The sequence below is a fragment of the Hyperoodon ampullatus genome (assembly GCF_949752795.1).
Source record: "Hyperoodon ampullatus genome assembly, chromosome: 14".
NCBI classification, from domain to species: Eukaryota; Metazoa; Chordata; class Mammalia; order Artiodactyla; family Ziphiidae; genus Hyperoodon; species Hyperoodon ampullatus.
Genome location: NC_136927.1, coordinates 1,246,535 through 1,267,435, shown reverse-complemented (window position 1 = coordinate 1,267,435; position 20,901 = coordinate 1,246,535). Strand labels below are relative to the sequence as shown.

The 20,901-nt window shown below is 56.3% G+C and overlaps 1 protein-coding gene and 1 long non-coding RNA gene across 2 annotated transcripts; one reads left to right on the top strand and one right to left on the bottom strand.

Annotated features, from left to right (window-relative positions):
* Positions 1 to 4,706: 4,706 nt before the first annotated feature.
* Positions 4,707 to 19,470, bottom strand: LOC307063237. The gene is made up of 3 exons (XR_013811236.1): positions 19,399 to 19,470; positions 7,465 to 7,539; positions 4,707 to 4,858 (listed from the first exon to the last, which is right to left on the bottom strand). It is a non-coding gene; the product is annotated as an uncharacterized lncRNA (long non-coding RNA).
* Positions 11,906 to 13,313, top strand: PSMG3 (proteasome assembly chaperone 3). The gene is made up of 2 exons (XM_079719763.1): positions 11,906 to 12,272; positions 12,825 to 13,313. The coding sequence occupies exons 1-2, from the start codon at positions 12,057 to 12,059 to the stop codon at positions 12,975 to 12,977; spliced, it is 369 nt and encodes a 122-aa protein (XP_079575889.1). The 5' UTR covers positions 11,906 to 12,056; the 3' UTR covers positions 12,978 to 13,313.
* Positions 19,471 to 20,901: the final 1,431 nt, after the last annotated feature.

The window sequence follows — 20,901 nt, the reverse complement described above, 5'->3', positions numbered from 1 at the left end:
TATTCAGAGAATGTCAAGGCCCTCAATTCCTCAAGGTTTAGCCCCGGGGGAGGCTGGGTCCTTGCTTTCCATCCCCCCAACCCTCCTGTGCTGTCTGAGTGATGCTTTGGGGTTACATCCCAGCAAGGGGCAGTGAGAGTGCCCAGGTGTCACCCTGACATCTCAGTGGCCCCTTCAGAAAGCCTGGGAGAGGACAGTCCTCCCTGTGGAGTCTGGACAGCCTAGCGCTTCTGACCATGAGCAGGGAGGTAGGTACCTGGGTGCCTGATCTTGTTTCCCTTTTCTCTGTGGCTACCAGGAAGCTCAAAGCTAAACCTGAGGCCCAATCATAGCGACGGTGGAGGACCCAGTGGCCAGCATGCACCCACTTTGTGTTTCATTATGGCCTTGACAGTCTAGTCCAGCTTATATTGCCTAGTCCTGATCTGTAACGCTCATGCTGTGGTCTGATGTATAATCCTGTTAACTGTGAGTGTCCTACGGCCTCCCCGGGGGTTGGGGTTGGACTTGGACTTCCTGCTAGCCCTACAGTGCATAGCTCAGGGTCCGGCCCTCAGGACAAGCTCTGCAAGTGCCTGTGACATAAATGACAGATGTCAACACCTTTGAAGGACAAAGAGGTTTGTCATTAGATGACTCTTTGGATGGGGAGAGGGAGACACCCAGAGAAGCAGGTGGGAGTGGGGGTGAGGAGAGAGACGGAGACAGAGGGGTGGGCAGGGGAGAGAGAGACAGAGAGGGAGAGAGACCGAGAATAGAACTGAAAGAGGCCGGGGGCCAGCCCTGCCCTAGTGTGGATGGGGGTGGGAAGGCTCGAGGGAAGGAGGACGCCCCCTTCCCCAGCGCAGAGGAGGACAGGGCTCCTCCGTTCCTCCGCCCACACTGGGTTCAGCCCTGTCCCTGCTCCGCACGCTGAGAGCGTTCTGTGGCCTCTGCTGCCCCCCAGAGGTGTTCTCTGGTAACGCAGGCACTCCCCACCCAGCTCTCCCTGGGGCTGGGGGCCACCCTGCAGCTCATTCCTGCCAGACCCAACTCAGATCCCGGCCTGGGTTCGCCTGGGGGCTCTGGGTGCGTCTACACAGTGCAAAATCCCCTGCTACAACGGCGAGGAGTACATTTCCTTCTTTCCCCTTTTTATTTCTTTTCTGAAATATGCTAAAAGTTCAAATAATATAGAAATGTGTGACCATGGAAACTGATAAAAGTCCCAACTAATTCTTCACCCTCACCACACCAAAATGTCACGTCTGTGACAAAGTGTCATGACTGACCTTTTCACCAGGCAGTAGATCCTGTGTTTCTAGGACCTCTTTGCTTATAGGTCCATCTTATTTTTTCAAAGTTGTCTTCCTAGGGGAGTATTTCCACCGTGCTTTCAACCTCCTTTGAAATTCTTGCCTGTCCCGTTTGTTGGGGTGGAGTTATTCCTGTTTCTACCTGACTCTGCCTTGACCTTCAGCTGTTTGCTCATCATTGGTCTCTTCTCTGCAGTGAGGTGGTGGGCATCTGGGGGTCCCGTCAGACCAGCTCCTAACAGAAAATGTTCATTGACTGAGTGACCAAGCAAACATTTCACCCCTGGATGGATAGAAGAATGGATGGATGGATAGATACATGGATGGATGGATGGATGAGTGACCTCAGCACTTTCAGAGAAAGCCCCCAGCAATGCAGTGCAGGCCCAGGCAGTGGAAAGCAGACCTGTGAGCACCGAGGAGCTGAGGTGACAGTGCCTGGGCAGGACACCGGCCACACCTGCTGTGCACAGAGGCTGGCTTCACTCTGGATCCCTCTGTGCACTGGGATATTGTAGGGTATGAACATGTTAGCTATTCTAACAACAACAACAGTGCTATCAGTAAATTTCAGGAAAGAAGAAAAGAAGTAAGACTCCATCTACTGGGACTTAGGTGTGAAAAAGTGAATCCAAAACCTCCGAGCGCCAGACACTTGCCCACCTGTTCCATCACTCAGCTGCCCACTCCCCAGACCTCACTTGGGACCCGGCTGAGCTGCAGCTTCCTGAGGACGGCTTGGCAGCACCCAGCTGCGAAGAGCCCTGGAACCTGGGCCCCAGCCCCACACTGCTCCCCTGGTGCTCACCACACCTGTAAGTCCTGGTTCCATGTCTGCCCCCCGCCCCACCATGGGCTACAGGACAGGGCCCTTGGAACCCTCAGCACCTACACAGGCTTAGGTCACTGAGCACAATGTTCTAAAGGCTCATCCAGGCTTCTCTGGTGGCGCAGTGGTTAGGAATCTGCCTGCCGATGCAGGGGACACGGGTTCGAGCCCTGGTCCAGAAAGATCCCACATGCCGCGGAGCAACTAAGCCTGCGCGCCACAACTACTGAGCCTGCGCTCTAGAGCCCGTGCGCCACAACTGCTGAGCCCACATGCCACAACTACTGAAGCCCGTGCGCCTAGAGCCCGTGCTCCGCAACAAGAGAAGCTATTGCAATGAGAAGCCCGCACACTGCGAGAGTAGCCCCTGCTCTCAGCAACTAGAGAAAGCCCGCCTGCAGCAACGAAGACCCAACACAGCCAAAAATAAATAAATAAAATTTTAAAAATTGCCGCCTCTCAAACCACTAAAAAAAAAGTTTAAAATCAAAAGGCTCATCCACGTTGTAGCAGGTGTCAAGATTTCCTTCCTTTTTAAGGCTGAATGATTTACCACTGTGGGGACAGACCACACTGTGTTTGTCCACCTGTCTGTGCATGGACACCTGGGTTGTTTCCACTTTCTGGCTACAGTGAATAATGCTGCTGTGAACGTGGGTGTGCATGTTGACATATCGCTTCAAGACCCAGCTTTCAATTCTTTTGGGCAAACCCAGAAGTGGAATTGCTGGATCACATCATGATTCTATGCTCAGTGTTTTGAGGAACTGCCACGTGGCTTTCACGCCACAGCTGCGCCATTTTACAGCCCGTGAACAGTGCCCGAGGGCACCAATTCCTCCACATCCCAGCCAACACGTGCTTCCTCTCCATCTGTGTGTGCACATTAGCCATCCTAATGGGTATAACAGGCCTGCATTCCAAGGCAGCGCCTGCTTGGGGTTGGGGTGAGAATTTCCTATCGTTTGTCTGCTCTTTGCTTGGATCGTTTACTTGCCCTTCTTCAACTTATGCAGCTTAGGATTTACTCAGGACACACAGTTCCAAGAGCATAGACAAATACACAGCCCTGCAAACACCATCACAGCCAAGACACAGCCGATCCCTCACCCCCTGGTGCCCCCCATTTGCGTTCAAACCTGCCCCTCACCCCCCGTCTGCAACCCCTGATCCGTAATCTTGCCTCTTCCAGAACATCCCGTGAATGGACTCACAGGGCACCCTGCCTTCTGTGCTTGGCTTCCCTCCTTCCTTGTACTGTTTTGGGGTCCATCCACACTGTCACATGCCCAGAGTAATGACCCATCACGTGGATGGACCCCACTTTGTTATCCGTTCACCTGCTGGAAACATTTGGGCTGTGCTCCGTTTCTGGTCACTATGAAGGAAGCCACTAGGAACGTAACTGTTGGTGTGGACATAATTTTCATTTCTCCTGGGTAAATACCCAGGAATGGGATTGCTGAGTCATATGGTAGGTGTATATTCCCCTTTATGAGAAGCAGCTACACTGCTTTTCACACTGCCTGCCCTGATTGGCCCTCCCAGCAGCAAGGCAGCGACGCTCCAGTTGCTCCCAGTTCCTGCCAGCACTTGGCGTGGCCGGACCCTGTTGAGTTTAGTTGTGTGTTTTGCTGGGGACACTCTAGTGGGATTTAGCCACATCTCCTGTGGCCATCAGTCCACCTCGACGCACAGAACCACAGACGCTGGGATTTGGAAAGGCCTTCAAAACACTTTGAGTCCAGGGCTTCCCTGGTGGCACAGTGGTTAAGAATCTGTCTGTCAATGCAGGGGACACAGGTTCGAGCCCTGGTCCGGAAAGATCCCACATGCCGCGGAGCAACTAAGCCCGTGCGCCACAACTACTGAGCCTGCGCTCTAGAGCCCGTGAGCCACAACTACTGAGCCCGTGTGCTACAACTACTGAAGCCCATGTGCCTCGAGCCCATGTTCCACAACAAAGAAAAGCCACTGCAATGAGAAGCCCGCGCACCACAACGAAGAGTAGCCCTGGCTCGGTGCAACCAGAGAAAGGCCACGCGCAGCAATGAAGACCCAATACCAAAAAATAATAAATACATACTTAAATTTAAAAAAAAAACAAAAAAACACTTTGAGTCCAGTATCTGCAGTGCAGACATCCTGGTACCGTCCTTAGGCCCAATGACCACCTGGTCCCAACGCCTCCACAGGGAGGGCAATCACCACCTCCTACAGAAGGCCCTGGCATTCCTGGAAAGTTCTGTTGGTCAGAAAGTCCATGTGCTGTGCCCAATCTACCTTCTCAGAACCTCCATGTGGTACAGGCCCTGGGCCCAGCCTACAGACACAGAATGGGCCTTCAGGAAGGTGGGCCCGCCCCGACCTCCCAGCCCACTCCGTTCCCTCCCTGCTCAGACAAAACCAACTCCAGTCCATCCCCCAGGGCCCTGTCCCCATCAGAGGGCAGGAGCACAGAGGAATGGATCAGAGGCACCTGGAGGCCACCCGGCCAATCTGCCCATTTTACAGATGAGGAAACAGAGGCCCGGAGCAGGGAAGGGAATTGTCCAAGGTCATCAGCAAGTTAGTGCCAGGGCCTGGGGGCAGAGCTTGGGTTTCTTTCCACTTCATCCTGCCCCCTCCCTAGCCCCACCCACCACTCTGGACCCACTGCTTTACACACCAACTTGAATGCGATCCAATTGGGCAAACGTTGATCAAAGCCGCACGCTGGCTTTCCGTCCTCTCCCTGTAAAAGAAAAGAGTACGAACAATAACCAGCCTGGCAGGCTTTGTCATTTGGCTTGACAGGGGGCAACAAGACGGCCTCTTATCGGGGGAAATAACTTCTTAAAATATTGAAAGAAAGGCTTTCAGAAATTGTACATGGATTAAGGTTTCATTTATTAAAGAACTAAACAAATAGTGCAGGATGTGGGTACAAGGCAGTTTTCAGTATTTCTAAAGAGGGCAGAAAGCCTCACTCTAGGAAAAAAAGACTGTAATATCTGAGCTTGACTAAGTTCGGTGGAAAACACAGTGACAAAAGCTAAACTCTCAATTCCGTGCCCTGCTGGAGTTAGGTCCAAAAATAGAGGCTTTTCTTTGTGTTGACCGTGTGACGTTAAACAAAAATACTCCTGCTGACATGAAACTCCAAAGCTCAGGGCACCCCTAGGCCACACAGCAAGCGCCTGCCCCAGAGGGCACCACCGGCCTCCACGGGAATGAGATGCTTTCACTCCTGACCCTGGGCAGCAGGCATCTCAGAAATGATCTTTAAATGCTCCCTGGGAAGAGGATTTATGCCCTTTCCGGGTGAACCGCTCCCTGGACCCTTATAAGCTGGGCTCGGTTTTAATGGTATTCATTCACTTCCCTCGGGAAAAGTTCGAATTTCACGTAGTCTCAGGGTTTTGTTTCTGTAATAAAATATATGTGATTTTCAATGGGTTGCCTTTAATCTTTATATCCTATCCCTTCCCTCAACTTGGATAAACCTGGTTTATGAAAAATTAATTGTTCACTATCTCTTTCTAGGTAACTGGGTGCAGTAAAAGGTCGTTTCTGTGTCCCGGAGCCCCCTGGTTAGAACTGTCTTATTTCCGTGCTGCTGCTTATTCAAAGGTTCCTTGCGACCGCTGAGCGCACAGACACTGTGCCACACAGGCGACTGCCGGGCATGCAGCCGTGCCACAAGACCAGGTCGCACCTGCTGGGGGCAGAGAAAGGCCAGTGGCAAGGCTGGGGGTAACAACCAGGGTCGACAAGCACCAAGACTCTCTGTCCTTGGCTGCAGGGCTGCCGAGCTGAGGGAGATCTGCAGACAGCCCTGAGGCTGACCCCGTCGCCGTGCTGGGCCTCGCTGCCTCTGCAGCTCTTGTGCCGCTTAGGAATTTACGTCCTGTTACAGAAAGACCCAGTTCGGTATCATCACAGCCTTTCTCCAGAGACGGGATGGTGGCATTCAGGACCTCATAGCCCTAACGGTTAGGGGACCGGGCAGGTCGGTTTACATCGCCCCTCCTGGTCTTTCTCCTCCTTGCAAAAGCCTGGGCGTGGAGAGGCTGGAGCCACCGATCACACGAGGGCCTGTGCGTGGGGCACTGCCAGCGGATTCCAATGACCCATGAACGGAAGGAGACTCTATCAAGTGCCCTGTATGTGCCAGGCCCTAAACGAGGCCCTTTTGCAAATGGGATGTCATTTAATCCTCCCCGTTACTGAACAGGCAAGAATGGGTTTCTCCAAAAGGAACAAAGCACTGACGTAGGCTACAACATAGATGAACCCCGAAGGCTGAGGGAGAGAAGCCGACATGAAAGGCCACAGAATGTGAGCCCGTTTATAGGAAATGCCCAGGACAGGCAAAGCCGTAGGAACAGAAAGTAGATGAGTGGTTTCCAGGGGGGAGGCCTAAATATTTTGTACCTTCCACTTACGATTTCTTCTCTGACATACATTATTTAGAATTATTTTTTAAACTCCCAGATGCATGGGAAGTTGCTTTTACATTAACTTTTTTTTTGGCCGCATTGCATGGCTTGCAGGATCTTAGTTCTCTGACCAGCGATTGAACCCACAACAGTGAAAGCGTTGAGTCTTAGCCACTGGACGGCCAGGGAATTCCCAACATTAACTTTTTTTTAAAACAGTGATTGGTTCAAGGACAGGCACGTGACCAGGCTGGTCTAAGGAGATTCAATCCTGGGACTTTCACTGGGAATATGGGGAAAGCTCCTGAGGTGTGGAGGCTGTTGATTCTACCACAGCACGGGGGACAGCCCGTCTGAGAGTAGGGCCCACACGCCCGCAGAGCTAAGAGGCGGAGAAAGACATCATGCGACGCTCTGGGTCTTTTCAGCCCAGAGAAAAGCCCGTCTGTTCTCCTTTTGGGGCAGAAGATGGTTTCACATCTGTGTCTGTCACCTACACTTGAAAAAGTCCTACGGATACAGCTTCCCTCACTCATTCCAAAATATCTATAATCTAAATGTCATAAAATATCTGATGGCTGTGTCTCAGGCCTGCATCACGAATGTAATCTCCGACACCTGCTACCCAGCGCCTCTTAAAATACCGGCCAAGAGAAGTGACAGTGATTATTTAATTTATATAAATAAAGTGGTTCTGGGACTTCCCTGGCAGTCCACTGGTTAGGACTTGGAGCTTTCACTGCCGTGGCCCTGGGTTCAGTCCCTGGTTGGGGAACTAAGATCCCGCAAGCCTCAAGGCGCGGCTAAAAAATTATTTTAAATTTAAAAAATAAAGTGGTTCCACCTATCACCATGTCTCACAAAAACTCAGAAGGACGTTGCCTCTACGAGACCCAGGCAAACCCTGGCAAAGGCTTACCCGTTCCAAGGCTGTGATACCCAGGAGGTCCTTTTGGTCCAAGTGTTGTCTACCTGGGTACCTGCAGTCAGGAGGCTGCAGGGGAAAATAGATATTCTCATAGCACAGACAGTTTCATGAATGAATTGACCATTTACATAACTGGGCTCCACTCAAACACCCCTCCCTGTGCAGCTCCAGAATCTCTCTCTCTCTCTCACACACACACACACGCACCCAACATTGAAAGGCCTGGGGATCACGTTGTGAGGCTGTGGAAGTACAGTGCAAATCAAATCAAATTGTAAATCTTATGAAAGATGCAAGATTTCAGAAAGTCCATAAATGTAATAATACTGAGGGATGTTCAGATCTAGCCCAAAGCAATTGGCAAGAGTAGGAGGGCCTGGCCGCGCAACTGAGGACCACGAATCTGACAAGGGAATGACAGGCTGGTGCTCCCACAAGAAGTGATTCGAGTATCAGAGAGAGGCTCTTGGGGAAATGGAGGGTGCGCTTGTATGTTTTAGCGCAACGGATCCTCTTTATAACGGAGCTGAGAAAATCACACATGATGTGAAGGAGAATGCAGAGGGCTATCACACAATTTGTCGGAAAAACTATGAGGCTGCCAAATCAACACTTGATTAATTCTTTGTTGGTTCTACAAATTAACTTATAATTGCATTCAGAACCTAAGTTTCCTTGAATACAAGACAAATTCAAGATATCCCCCCCTTTTTTTCTTTCTCACGATAAATTCTCAAAATCTTTTGCCCCACCATTGACATCATTACTATTTGATTCCCACTTTAAGTGAACTCACTTAAGGGATCTTTCTTTCCAGTTCGATTTCCATCTTGCACTGGAGAATGCTCAGTGGCAGGCAGTGAGCACCTCCTCCACTATTGTAAGTGTGTAAGTTCTGCCCACACATCCACTTAGGCCACCAAGAAGCCTCCTCCCTGACTGCCCCCACCTCACCCGAGGACAGCCTTCGCACCTCGTTTCCTCCAAACTTAGTCTTTATCGAAGATCTAGACCAAAAAACAGCCAGTGTCATCAAAACATCATCCACTTTGTTCTTCCAACATCTCTTTTATAAAAGTGATAAGCTTATTTCAGACTTAGGGTTTTTTTTTTTTTGGTTTTGGTTTTGGTTTTGGTGTGGGGAGGGTCAGATTTCTTGTACCAATCTGCCTACAGAGAGAGGATGCATGAATTGGTGAATAAAAGTCAATGAACCTTTTAGAGGTTTCACATGGCAATACATTGGCAATTGGCTTTTGGGGTGTGTGGGGGGTGGATGTGTGTTTAAATTTAGAACCAACAAAAAATTAGACTCTCCTGAGAAATTGATATGATTCTTTCTGAGTACTGGAACCATGAAACTCATAACCTTTCCCACTGTGAACTGGCTGCAAGAAAGCTCAAAAACAAGTTTCCTCTTGATTTTTAGGTCCATTTTGATAATGTTTTGTAGACTTGCCTTTTTCTTTTAGGCCACCAGAAATCATTGTGGAATGAGCATGCTTCATTTGACTTAACTTGGACTGTACAAGGAGACATTACATCATGAGAAAAGGCGGTAAGGACATGAGGGGTCCCAAAGCTTCCTAAGGGGTTAAGTGATGTGGACAGACCAGGCTGGGGGTGGGGCAGAATGTGCCCTGACAGGCCTGTCAGGGAGCCGGAGAGGAAGCCTTCTGAGTGTGTGGCTTTGAAGGGTGTTCATCCCCTCAGGAAGAGTCTCAAGGCTCAAATTACTGCAGTACCAGACAAGGCTCCCCACCCTGCCAATACCACTTCCAGCGTGGAGAAAGGGAAGATACGCGGGGGGCTGGGGGGCGCTCAGAATCCCTGGGAGGAACCAGAACTCATCCTGCTACAGGGCAGCACTGTCCCTCATCTTCCCCTTTACCCGGGAATGCGAGTTGGTTGCGAGACCAGTAATTAAGGGTAAAGGTCTGAAGCCCAGATCCAGCCCTTATCAGCTTTGTGACCTTGGGCAAGTTCTTTGAACCTGAACATCTTGTCTATAAAACCGGGATAATAACAACTCTACTTAATGGGGATGTTAAGATTAAATGAGTTACTATAGAAAAAGCACTTGGGGCTTCCCTGGTGGCGCAGTGGTTAAGAATCCGCCTGCCAGTGCAGGGGACACAGGTTCAAGCCCTGGTCCGGGAAGATCCCACATGCCGCGGAGCACCTAAGCCCGTGCGCCACAACTACTGAGCCTGCACTCTAGAACCCGTGAGCCACAACTACTGAGCCTGCGCTCTAGAGCCCGCGAGCCACAACTACTGAAGCCCACGTCTAGAGCCCGTGTTCCGCAACAAGAGAAGCCACCGCAATGAGGAGCCCACGCACCGCAACGAAGAGTAGCCCCTGCTCGCCGCAACTAGAGAAAGCCCACGTGCAGCAACGAGAGACCCAACGCAGCCCCAAATAAATAAAATAAATACTTTTTAAAAAGAAAGCACTTAGAACAACACCTGGCACATACTAAGTGCCAAACAAATGTTAGCTATTCTTATTATGCCCTTGGACATGGGAGGATATCCCAGATGGGCTTCTGAGGGCAGAGGCGCCCGGCACTGCCTAGAGTGGTTAAAAAGCCTTTGTTCGACGCTGACAAAGATTCTCTCCTACACCAAACTCTACTCCCTGAACTCTTTTTCAACCAGGCCTCCACTTTTTGGACTTCTGCATTTTCCAATTTTAGCAAGAACTGCCCCCGCCATCCTCCATATCTGATACCCTCCCCCCCCAGGTCTGATCAGTTCCTCATCCCCCACCGACCCCCAGGTGGTCTGATACCGCCCAGGCCTGCCTTCAGCGAGAATCCTGCTAGGTTTCCTTGGCTAGAAACCCCCAACCCCCTGACGTTTCCTCTTAGTAATTTCCCACCCACTGACCTAACGCTGCTCCTTGGCTGTAAATTCCCACTGGCCCCTGCGGTTTTAAGTGAAAAATGTCACCTGCCATACAGTAAACAAAGGATGTTGCAACCTACAAGCCCTCGGACGCTGCACCCTGAGGGGACTCCTCAGGATGGAAAGCAAAGGATACTGGCCCCAGAGAGCTGAGGTGCACATCAAAGGAATGATTTCAGTGAGCCCAGACTCTGGCATCTTCCCATACATAGAGAAGCACTAAATTCCTTAACTCGAGGTGCCTGGTTTTCTTTAATGAACAGTATCTTCGGACGTTCCGACTACCCGGTGTTGGTTGTAAAAGCCGCTATGTATCCTGGATCCTCCCTTACCTCTTCAGAACAGTCCCTGAGTTATCTGAGATGCTGTGTCCGGGCTTAAGTCCTCAGTTTTGTCCACCGAATAAAACATAACGCTCAACTTTTAGGTCGTGCATTGTTTTTTCAGTCCACACGGTATTTGGGGCTGAGCCCGCTGGGTCCCACACTGAGGTCTCTTGTGCCCTATGTCAACGGTCCTGAGTGGAATGTTTTCAGCGCTTTAACTGCCCTCCGGCCCTGCTTTTCTCTCTCAGCTCCCTGGGCTTCTGTGAGGGTACTGGAGCCCACGGCCATGGGGCCCGAGACCCCATTCCTGAGGTTCCCCAACCAAAAAGCTGCAGGGTCCCCGGCAGGAAGGCCCGAGGACCCCCTTCTGGAAAAGCCACAGGCCCCTCCACTGAGGGCCTGGAACCGAGGGGCCGAGGCCTGCAGGTTGGGGGGGGGTGCAGGTCCTTCCCGCTGACACGGCGCCGAGCCCGTCAGCTCGGCAGCACTGAACCCCTCAGCCCAGGGCCCGGAAGCCGCTGGTGGGACCGGAAGCCGCCGATGGGACCGGAAGCCGCCGGCGGGACCGGAAGCCCTGGAGGCTGCACTTCCGGGGGGCGGAGCGAGCGCGCAGGCCTGCGGCTCGAAGGGCGGGGTTTGTCGGGAGGCGGGTCCGCATTGCCCACGTGCGTCACTTCCGGGCGCGGCGCGGTGAGCTTGGGCAGCATGGTGGGCGGCGGGGCTGCTGGGGATCCGGCGGGGCTTCTGGGGATCCGGCAGGGCCGGACGGGGGCGGAGGGGGTGGGCGTCCCCACGGGCCCCGCTCTGCCCTACGCCTTTGTGGGGGTGCTGCTTCTCCCGTGGGACCAATGGTTTCCCCAAACGCAGAAAACGAAACCTCAGTGGGCGGACTAGAGGGGCGACGCGGGCGCCGCCACCCGCTCCGCCGGGTTTCTGCACCTGCGGCGCTTACTTCCCCCCCACCCCCGCGCGATGGCACGACTGAGGCCCCCAAGACTCAAATGAGAGCCGTTGGGATGCGGTGGGGGTCACAGTGATGCAGGACGGCGGGGGCCGACGCGTGGGGGAGGGGAGTTCTCACCTGCCTCCAGAGGCGAAAGTGTATTTTGACATCCCGCCTGTCTGTATATACGTATGTGTCTAGTCAAGGGATCCAGAAAGTTCCGGGCGAATGAAGCCTGTATGGATGAACAGGCACAGGCTTTTGAATGGGCCTACTTGTGTTTCTGTTTTAATGCCCAGTAATGCTTATTCTTGGAGCCTCAAGGCTACCTGCCATTTATCGATTGACTCTTTTTTTTTCTATCTTTTTAACGTAAACTGAAGGTGCCATCGAGCAGCCCCAGCTATGGAAGGTAAGCCATTGGTGATATCGAAAGAGAAGACTGCGGTGGTGTGTGGGGTCCCCACCCAGGTGGTCTGTACAGCCTTCAGCACTCACATCCTGGTGGTGGTGACCCAGTTCGGGAAGATGGGTACCCTGGTCTCCCTGGAACCCAGCAATGTGACCAGTGACGTCGGCAAGCCCGTGCTGAACACTAAAGTCCTTCTCGGGCAGGACGAGGTAAACTGGTTGGGAAGGGCTCCCCGTGCCTGTAACTTGTCTGTACGGATGTGGAGCATCTGGTAGGCGAGACCCGCCTCCAGCCCAAGACAGCATTTTTCGCAGCCTCCGTGCACTTGAGGGCGTCCGCCTGCCCTTGGTGGCTGCTGCTCCCGGACGAGTTGATTCTGTAATGTAGGCCTCCCCTCATTTTGACCCTGTCGTAGCACGTTATGGTGATGAGTGCCTACTCCACTCAGGAAAGATCACCTGTGACATTTGACAGGGTTTCCCTCTGCAGACCCACATGGGTCCTTCCAGAGTAAAGATGGCTGGAAGAGGCAGGAGCCAGAAAGCACTGAGGAGACAAATCTAATGATGCTCCTTAGCAGTGTGTTTATGACTGGAGTGTCTGGAGAGTCTCATTGAATCTGAATCACTGTCACGCTGGACTTAACGGGTGGTGCTTTAATGGTGGTGTGGGAAGCCCTTCTGGGTCCCTCGGGTACTCAGTGAAGGCATTAAGAAAACAGGTTTCTTGCAGTTAAAGTGGTCTCTCCTTGCCTTCGCCAGCCCCTCATCCACGTCTTCGCAAAGAATCTGGTGGCGTTTGTGTCTCAGGAAGCTGGAAACAGAGCAGTCCTCCTCGCCCTAGCCGTGAAGGACAAGAGCATGGAGGGGGTGACGGCCTTGAGAGAGGAGATCCGGACGTGCCAGGTGTGGTGACCGCGGAGTAACCACCCCTGCTGTCCAGCAGGGCCACATGGCAACTCAGACACCCTCTCAAGGATTTGAAGACCCTCCCTCAGTCAGAAGGGGTGCCTTTATCTGGTGTTGGTCCTTGAAACTGGAAGAAACATGCACGTCTCGAGCCGGCTTTGGTTTGGGGGCTGACATCACCTGTGGAGGGAAGACGTGGAATGTGTCCTGGGGCGTTGTGAGCGGTCCTCCCTGGGTCCACACAGTTGCACATGTTTGAGAATTGACGGAACTAGTCATGGCCCTCAGTGTGCAGATGAATTGTTGGGGAATATTTTTTTTTATTAAAAATAAATGCGTATCCCAAAATACTTCACTGTCCTTCTTAACAACGCTGCCAAACTTGAGGCACACAGTGTATGTTCACTGTAGTGAACCATAGGGGGGAAGAAAACCTGTTTGGTAAAAACTCGGCCTGAGGTTCACATGGTGGGACGGCTCCCAGGAGCCGGCTTTGCTGGCACCCTCATCCTGACCCTCTTCCCGTGACTTCTCTGAGCCTTCTGTTCCACAAACACTGCTCGAGGTCTCACTGTGTGCTGGTACCCTAGCCTCCGGAGCCACGTCCTTGAAGGCTGGGGGCAGACGTGCATCACCCCACGGGCACAGGGTCAGCCGGGGAGGGCCCGCATGGGGCAGACCAGGCAGCGCCCCGCTGCCCAGGGAAGGCTCTGTAGTGAGGGGATCCTGACGCTGGAGGAGGGTGTTTATAGCAAAGGCCAGGAGGCGGGAGAAGCACAGATTGTAGGCTGTTGGGGGCCAGCTGAACGTGAAGCCCGAGGGCTGGGGACAGGTGGCCAAGGCCTTCTGTGTTCGCTGAGCCCTTGGGACTTGATCCTGAGCTCTGCGAGGAGCCACTGAAGGCTTTCAGGTCAGGCTGGGTTTGCCCTTTGGAGATATCCCAAGGGTTGGTGGAAGCGCGAGGCGAGGCTTGGCTTCAGGACGGCGTGCCTGCCGCAGAAGACGGCCTGTAGGTGCCCAGGCCTGGGACCACCTGGCTCTCTCATCCCTCCAGCTGTGGTGACCTGAGTCACCGATCGTACTAGAGACCAGACCGGTCAATCTTTGTGCCGTTTGACTCTTAGTCTCGTGAGAAAATAGGGGCAGCGGGAGAGTTGAGGTGAGAGCCGGGGTCTGGAAGCAGAGACCAGCTGGGATCCTGAAACGGAGTGGGCAGGCCCTTCCGGGGAACACCGGGGGTGGATCCGAGTGTTTATGAGATTAGAAAGGGATGTTTTAATTTGGTTTTCTTGGAACCAAAAGCCTCTGGAATCCTGAGTGTGATTTTAGAAACCCCTGCTGAGAACAGGTGATGGGAAGGGCTGCACTGCTGGTCCAACTTGAAAAGAACGAACGTAGTGAGTCTGTTGAAGGCGGGACGGAGGAAAGCTGCCTTCAAGGGCTCATTCCTTCAGCAGACTCCCAGGCGGGAACCATCAGCCCGCACGGCTCACGTCCCCTCTGGGGACAGCCGGGTAAACCCACAGGTGCACACCAGGCTCACGGGGTGACCAGGCGACCTCAGCGTCAGAAGGGCCAGGGAGTCACACGTGGGGAGCCGCCAGACTTCCCAGAGGGGGTACTGATGCTCGAGCAGGCTCGGCGCCTTGCGGGCTCCTGTGGGAGGAGCCTGAGGGGCCCAGGACCCGACCCCCGACCAGGGAAAACAGGCAGACCCACCCCGGGAGACACAGGGCTCCTTGGTGGCCAAAGCTGGCTCAGGGACTGCGGTGTGACGTCTCCACAGCCTTGCACCTCCCTCCCTGCTTGCTATCAGTCCAGTCTTTCTCCTGAGAAGATCCCACCTGGCGTCTGCACTGGGAGGGCCTGGACGGACACTAGTTTTAAAGTCCAGAAAGCAGCTGACCAACTGGAGAAGGAGGGAAGGCCCTGTCCATCCACGTGTGAGGACCCCAAAGGTGACACAGTTCATGGCAGGTGTGGGGACACAGGCACTGTGGAGTAAAGGAGATGTGCGGGGCGTCAGCAGGTCCGGGGGGCGGGCAGCCCCTGGAGAACCGGCGCCTGGGCGGGGGGAAGGGCAGGGCACTGTCCGATGACACTGGAGCCCAACCGGGCAGGAGCCTCTTCACTCAGAATCAGCCTGTAATTATGCACGCCCCTCATCTAACAATCAGATGTGTTTGTGGAAACATGCTTCTCTCGCTTGACCAGCGGGGAACCCGAACCACGGGTCGGGCTCCAACTTGGGGCTAAGTTCAGACTTGCAGCTCTAGTTTTCTGATTTGGCCCGTCAGTGCACAACAACAGGACTGGCCCACGCTGCCTATTGGTGAGGTCTGGGGTCAGCCTTTCATGCAGTCGTGGTAACGTGTTTAATCCTCACGACGACCCCGTGAGGCCACTGCTCTCATCTACATGTCAGATGAGGAGACTGAGGCGTGGCTGCCACCGAGCAGCAGGGCTGGGATTTCAAGTGGGCAGAGAGCCTGGAGTTCACGCTGGTCACCCGTCACCCGGGCCCTCACTGACAGTCATTTTTGGACCCCTTTCTCTCTAAGGAGTGGGCCAACCGCCTTGTCCACACTGAAGGCAGACTTGCCTCCGTGCTGCTGCCTGGCTCTGATTCAGCCTCCGTGTGGGGGCCTCCCGCGAGCCAGGCCCTGGCAGTGCACACACCATCTGAGTCCTTATGACTGCCCTTAAGAGGCAGGTAGGCAGTGGAGAAAATTGAGGCTTAGCAGGACAGGGCGGGTCGCTCAGACCCCCAGGTGACCAGTGGTGACCCCAGGATGTAAACACACCTGAGCCCCTGTCATTGGCACAGACCCACGGTTGCCCGCCCAGAACATGGTGGCGCAACTGACGCATAATTGAAACCAGGGTCCCCAGCGCCTTCCCGAGTGGCACTTATTCACAGCTGCCCGAGGCTGTCTGGTAGCTATTAAAGAATACAGGCTGAGACCAAAGGCTTCCGTCATCGAAGCCAGTGCCTCGCTGCTCTGCCCTGCCTTATAAATCAAGACATGTGACTCGTATGAACAGGCATTTGGCCCTTTGCTTTCCGCGTTGCTCCGCTCCCAGCTGCTGTAATTCAGGAGGAGAGATACATTCTCCGATAAAGAGGTCTATAAAACCGCAGTTTCCGCAGGCAGAGCTGTCGGCTTTGTGGAAAGTGTTATTCCTTTAGATGGAAAGGCTGCATATGGTGCTTACCCAGCGATCAAACTGTAATTACAACCTCCAGGAATTTATGGCCAAATGTAAATAATGAACGTGGGGCTGATTTGCCAGCCCCTGCGGCATGGACTGGTGGATGAGTTTTCCTTTTTCAAGGCCATGCCCTTGGACCAACGCGGTATGATTCATCCGACACGGTGTCCTGCTGAGCTACAAGTAGAGAACCCCAAGTTCCCCTCCCTCTAGCTCCCTTTTCCTAAGTGGACATGGGCCTGTGGCTACAGTTCAGAGTCAAGGGCCAGTGGGTACCCTTGGCGGTCAAGAGAGGCCAGGAGGGCGGCCGTCCATGGTTACCAGTCTGAGCAGCTTATCCAGGGTTTGACAGAGCCCTGGATCCACCTGAACCAATTATGACAAATAACCTGCGGAATAAGGCAGTGATCGCGGGGCCCAGCTGGATAAACTGGCGTAGGCTGCTTTGTTTAGCGCCTTGGAGTGAAATCGGACGTCAGGAGCGGGTGCCGGGTAGCTGACGAGAGCGATGGCCGGATGGATCAGAACGAATTCAGAGCAGGCATTGTCGTCGAGGTTTCGTTAATCACAGCCGGAAGCAGAGGGCAACGCCGGTCCTGTGTGGGGACTCGTAAATTCCAGAAGGACTGTGGGAAGACGGGGGGGGGGGGGGGGGTGCCGGAGCAGGGGGGAGGTGGGGGAGCGAACGGGCAGGAGGGTGCTCCCCGATGTGGGGCATCATCAAGGGGCGAAGGGACCAGAGAAAGGAAAACGGAGCGGGGTTGGGGGTGGACATCCCAGCTCCGTGCGCGGCGGATGCTGCGTCACCCTGTTTAACCCTCGTTGCACCTCTGAAGCGGGCGTGGGAACCCCCCCACCTACACAGATGGGGCAGGGAGAGGAAGCACCCAGAGCCTGGTCAGTGGTCCAGACAAGATCCACGCCTGGATGTTGGAGACTCGACAGCCAGCTGGACGGTGGGTGGGAGGGACGGCTGGTCCCAAATCTGGGCAGGGCATGGCGGTGGGTGTGGCCGGGCTACCTGGGCAGGTAGGGCCGGCCTGGCAGGGCGGGTGGTGGGGGCGGCAGGGAGGGGTTTTCTGGGTCTGGGGCAAGGCCAGTGCTTTGCCAGTAGCAATCGTACCAGACTGACCCAGGCTGCTGTGAGGAGGGACGGCAGAGACCTGGAGGCCCGGCGGCGGGGCCGGACAACCCTGGTTGCCCCCTCAGGCCTGGAGACCTGCAACACACCTGCCCCAGGGGCCTGGCCAGATGGCCGAGGGAGCCACCAGGGAGGTGAGCTGTGCATGTGTATGCCTGTGTGTACACGTGTGTGTGTGTGTGCATGCGCAGCCACAAGAGAGGTGTGGTGTCCAGCCTGGGGCCCCGTGCACCCCTGGAAAGAAGCGCCCACACCCTGAAATTCTGAGACTCACAGCTGCTCCGTCCCCACCCCATCTCTACCCCAGAGGCCGTGCCCCCTGCCAGACCCCAGGATGCCACCTGGTGACCAAAAAGGGTCTCAGACCAGCCCAGCCGAGCCAGGTCCAGGTCGGCACCCCTGCCCCAGGTCCTCACAGAAGGGTGCCCCCCAGGGCTGGGGCAGCTCGCTCTGGGGCAGCGGGCAGGTACAGACAGGCCCTGGGCAGTCACAGGCTCTCCCTGGGGACCGAGGCAACAGGCCTGGGGAGGGGCTTGGCCTGGCATGGGCAGGACAGAGGACGGGAGGCCTACGGGGTGAAGAGGGAAAGCCTCCGAGGCCCCATGTGGGTTCCGCTGGGCTGCAGGGCAGGGCTGGTCGGCCCGGCAGCCCAGAAGTAGAGGAAGACCACCCATGTGCCCGAGGCTGGCGGGACCCCACGCCCAGCCCCCAGCGCCAGCAGCCTGTGGGAGGAGTGGGCAAAGCCTCCCGAGTCCCCGCTCTTACCAGGGCTGACCTGCTGCACACAGCCGTCCCTCACCCGCGGAAACTGACGCTCAGAGAGGTCCACGGTTGGCCCTAAGTCACAGACGCGGTGAGAGGCCAGGCCAGGGTCCCAGCCCTCGTGTTGGACCCAGGGTCCTGTTCCTGCCCGGCTTTGGTGCCCAGTGCCCTGCCCAGAGGGGCCAGCACCTTGGACACGGGGAGGCACAGCTTCCCAAATTGCCCCCAAACTAGAGCTGGAAGGACCCTCAGCCTCCCGGCCCCCGAGGCCCAGAGAAAGGGGAGGAGTGGCTGCAGGGTCCCCAGGCTGGTGGGTGGCCCGGCCGGGGCTCATCACCCACAGGCTACAGGGGTGTGCTGGAGGCCTCTGCAGTCACCCCGGCCCAGGCTGTGGTGGCATTAGCTGAGTCAGTGGCCATTGTGTGGGCCGCCACCAAAGCCCAGGGCCAAATCCCATCTGCCACTCCCTGGTGGGCCGGCCTGGGGAAGGGGGCGTGTCAGGACACCTCCCACCACCCTGTCCTCCAGCCCCGTCTCTGCCAGCCCAGAGCGGGCAGCTCAGAGCTGGAAGGGCCTGGCTCAGGGAAGGCGGGAGGGGAGAGCCTGTCCCCCGTGGGAGAGAGCCGTGTGCCACCGGAAATGGCAGGCTGGCCTAGAAGGGGGGCTGGCACAGCGGGGGAGCCTGGAAGGAGGTTCGGTGCCACACTGAGGCATTAGGTCCCTGGGGTGAAGGGCGGGTGTCGGGAGCGGGGCGTTGAGGCCTGTGACTGCCCGAGGCTCCTCGGCCACCCCACAGCTGGGCCGGGAGCTGCCCAGGGCCCAGTCACCTGGTCACAGTAAACAGCGGTCAGAGGCGCCGGCCGCCCGCATCTGGGCGGACAGGTCTGTCCTGCGAGAGGCTTGGTCAGCATCCAGCCCCGGGCAGGGAAATCAGGCCCGGCCGGCCAGGCCGCCTCTCCCGAGTGGGTGCCGGCTGTGAGAGCAGCCGCCAGGGGTGGGGCCTCGTTCGGCCAGAGAGCCCCATGGGTGGCCGCAGGGTCAGCCTCTCCCCGGCCCCTCCCCGGACCGGGGAGCCGAGTCCCTCGCTCCCCCAGACCCAGTACCCGTGTCAGTCGCGCCCTCTAAGCCGGTGAAGCACGCCTTACCCACCCCGGGCTCCTGCGGCTCCCGGCCGCGCCTGGCATGTGGCCCCGCTCGGGGTCTGGGGTCTAGGGCTAGGGGGAAGGCAAGGGAGTGCTGTCCCAGGTCCCCAGGGATTGCAGGGACCTTCATGCTGTACCCCAGGCAGGGGCTGGCAGACCCTAAACTCACCTTTGCTGACGAGAAAGCAGAGGCCCAGCGAGGTGGAGGGGCGTGCCCAGGTGGCCAGAGAGCAGGAGAAGGTGAAGGGCTGAGTGTCGGGGCTGCCTCTGGAGCGACCTGGTCAGGAAGCCAGAGAAGGAGGGGGAGCCCCAGGTTTATAAAATGCAGCCGAGCGGACAGCGCCGCAGGTCCGGGCGCCGCAGGCGCGTGGGGCTCGGGGGCGGGCGCGGGGCTCGCAGGAACGCATGTCGGCTGGAGAAGGGCCAGACCACACCAGCCAGCCCTGCTGGGCCAAGTGGGAGCCCACGCGGGACAGCGGTGCCCCGGGCGTGGGCTGGGCAAGGCGCGGGGTTCCCGAGGCGCCTGTGGAAGTTAAAGAGGTGAAGAGAGAGAGGAGGTGACATCCGAGACGGCAGGAGGAGAGTCGGCGCCGGAGGCGGGCCAGGTCCCGGGGCTCTACCTGAGCCAGGGTGGGGGCCTCCCCAGGGGGGCGGTGTGGGTGGAGGGGTGGGGGAACGGGGCAGTGTGTCCGAGGAGCTGGCAACCTCCCCCCGGACCCTCCTGTACCCTTGGGGGACCCTGGACATGTGGGAGCCCCCGACTCCCACCCCTTGACCCCACAACCCAGGGCCGCAGGGAGGGTTGGGTGGCACCAAGGGCGGCACCATGTGGGCACTTAGTCCCCGTACCCAGGGTGGCAGACAGCTGAGGCCCCCCACCCTGCCGGCGCCTCCAGGAGCCCCGGGGGGGGGGTGAGCCCTTCCCACTGGCCCAGGGCTGACCACGGGGCAGGCCCAGTGGCCTGTGTGTGACCCACCCACACCCCCTCCCCCCCTTCCCCCACCCCCTGGCAGAAAAAAACAGAAATGTTTCCAGTGCACCTCTTGGGGACGGGGGCCTTTTTAACCAAGGTGAAATTCTCATAATAAATTTACCCGTTTTAAAGTGGCACTTAATACACCCTCAATGTCATGCAACTGCCACCTCTATCTCCTTCCAGAACTTTCATCACCCCAACTGGAAGCCCGTACCCATTACGCACACAGCCCACCGCAGACCCCTCCCCCATCTCAGGCCCGGGCAGCAGCTGCCTGGCCTTCTGGCGCAGGCAGGTGAGGGCACCTGGCGCAGGCAGGTTCCTGGGAGCCAGCTGCCTCGAGCAAACAGCCGGGGGAGGGATAGAGTGTCAAAGGGGGAGGGAACAGCCCTCCGCTCCTCCCCTCTGCCTGGGCACCTCCCTGCAGCCAGAGGCTCCGGTGGGCCACCCGGGAGTTGAGTGCTGGCCGCCTGTCCCCAGGCCTGGCCCAGCCTCCAGAAGGTGGCCTGGTCCCACCCCAGCTGGGGCCGCCCGTGGGGGCCATGTGGCCACACAAATGACCAGCCAGGCTTCCCTGGAGGCCGGGCTTCCCAGGACTGGCCCAGGAGCTTCCTGCTTGAGAGGTAGGTGCCGGACCCTGTGACCAGGTCTGGAGGGAGGCGGGAGGCGCCCGGCACCCCAGTGGGTTACGAGCA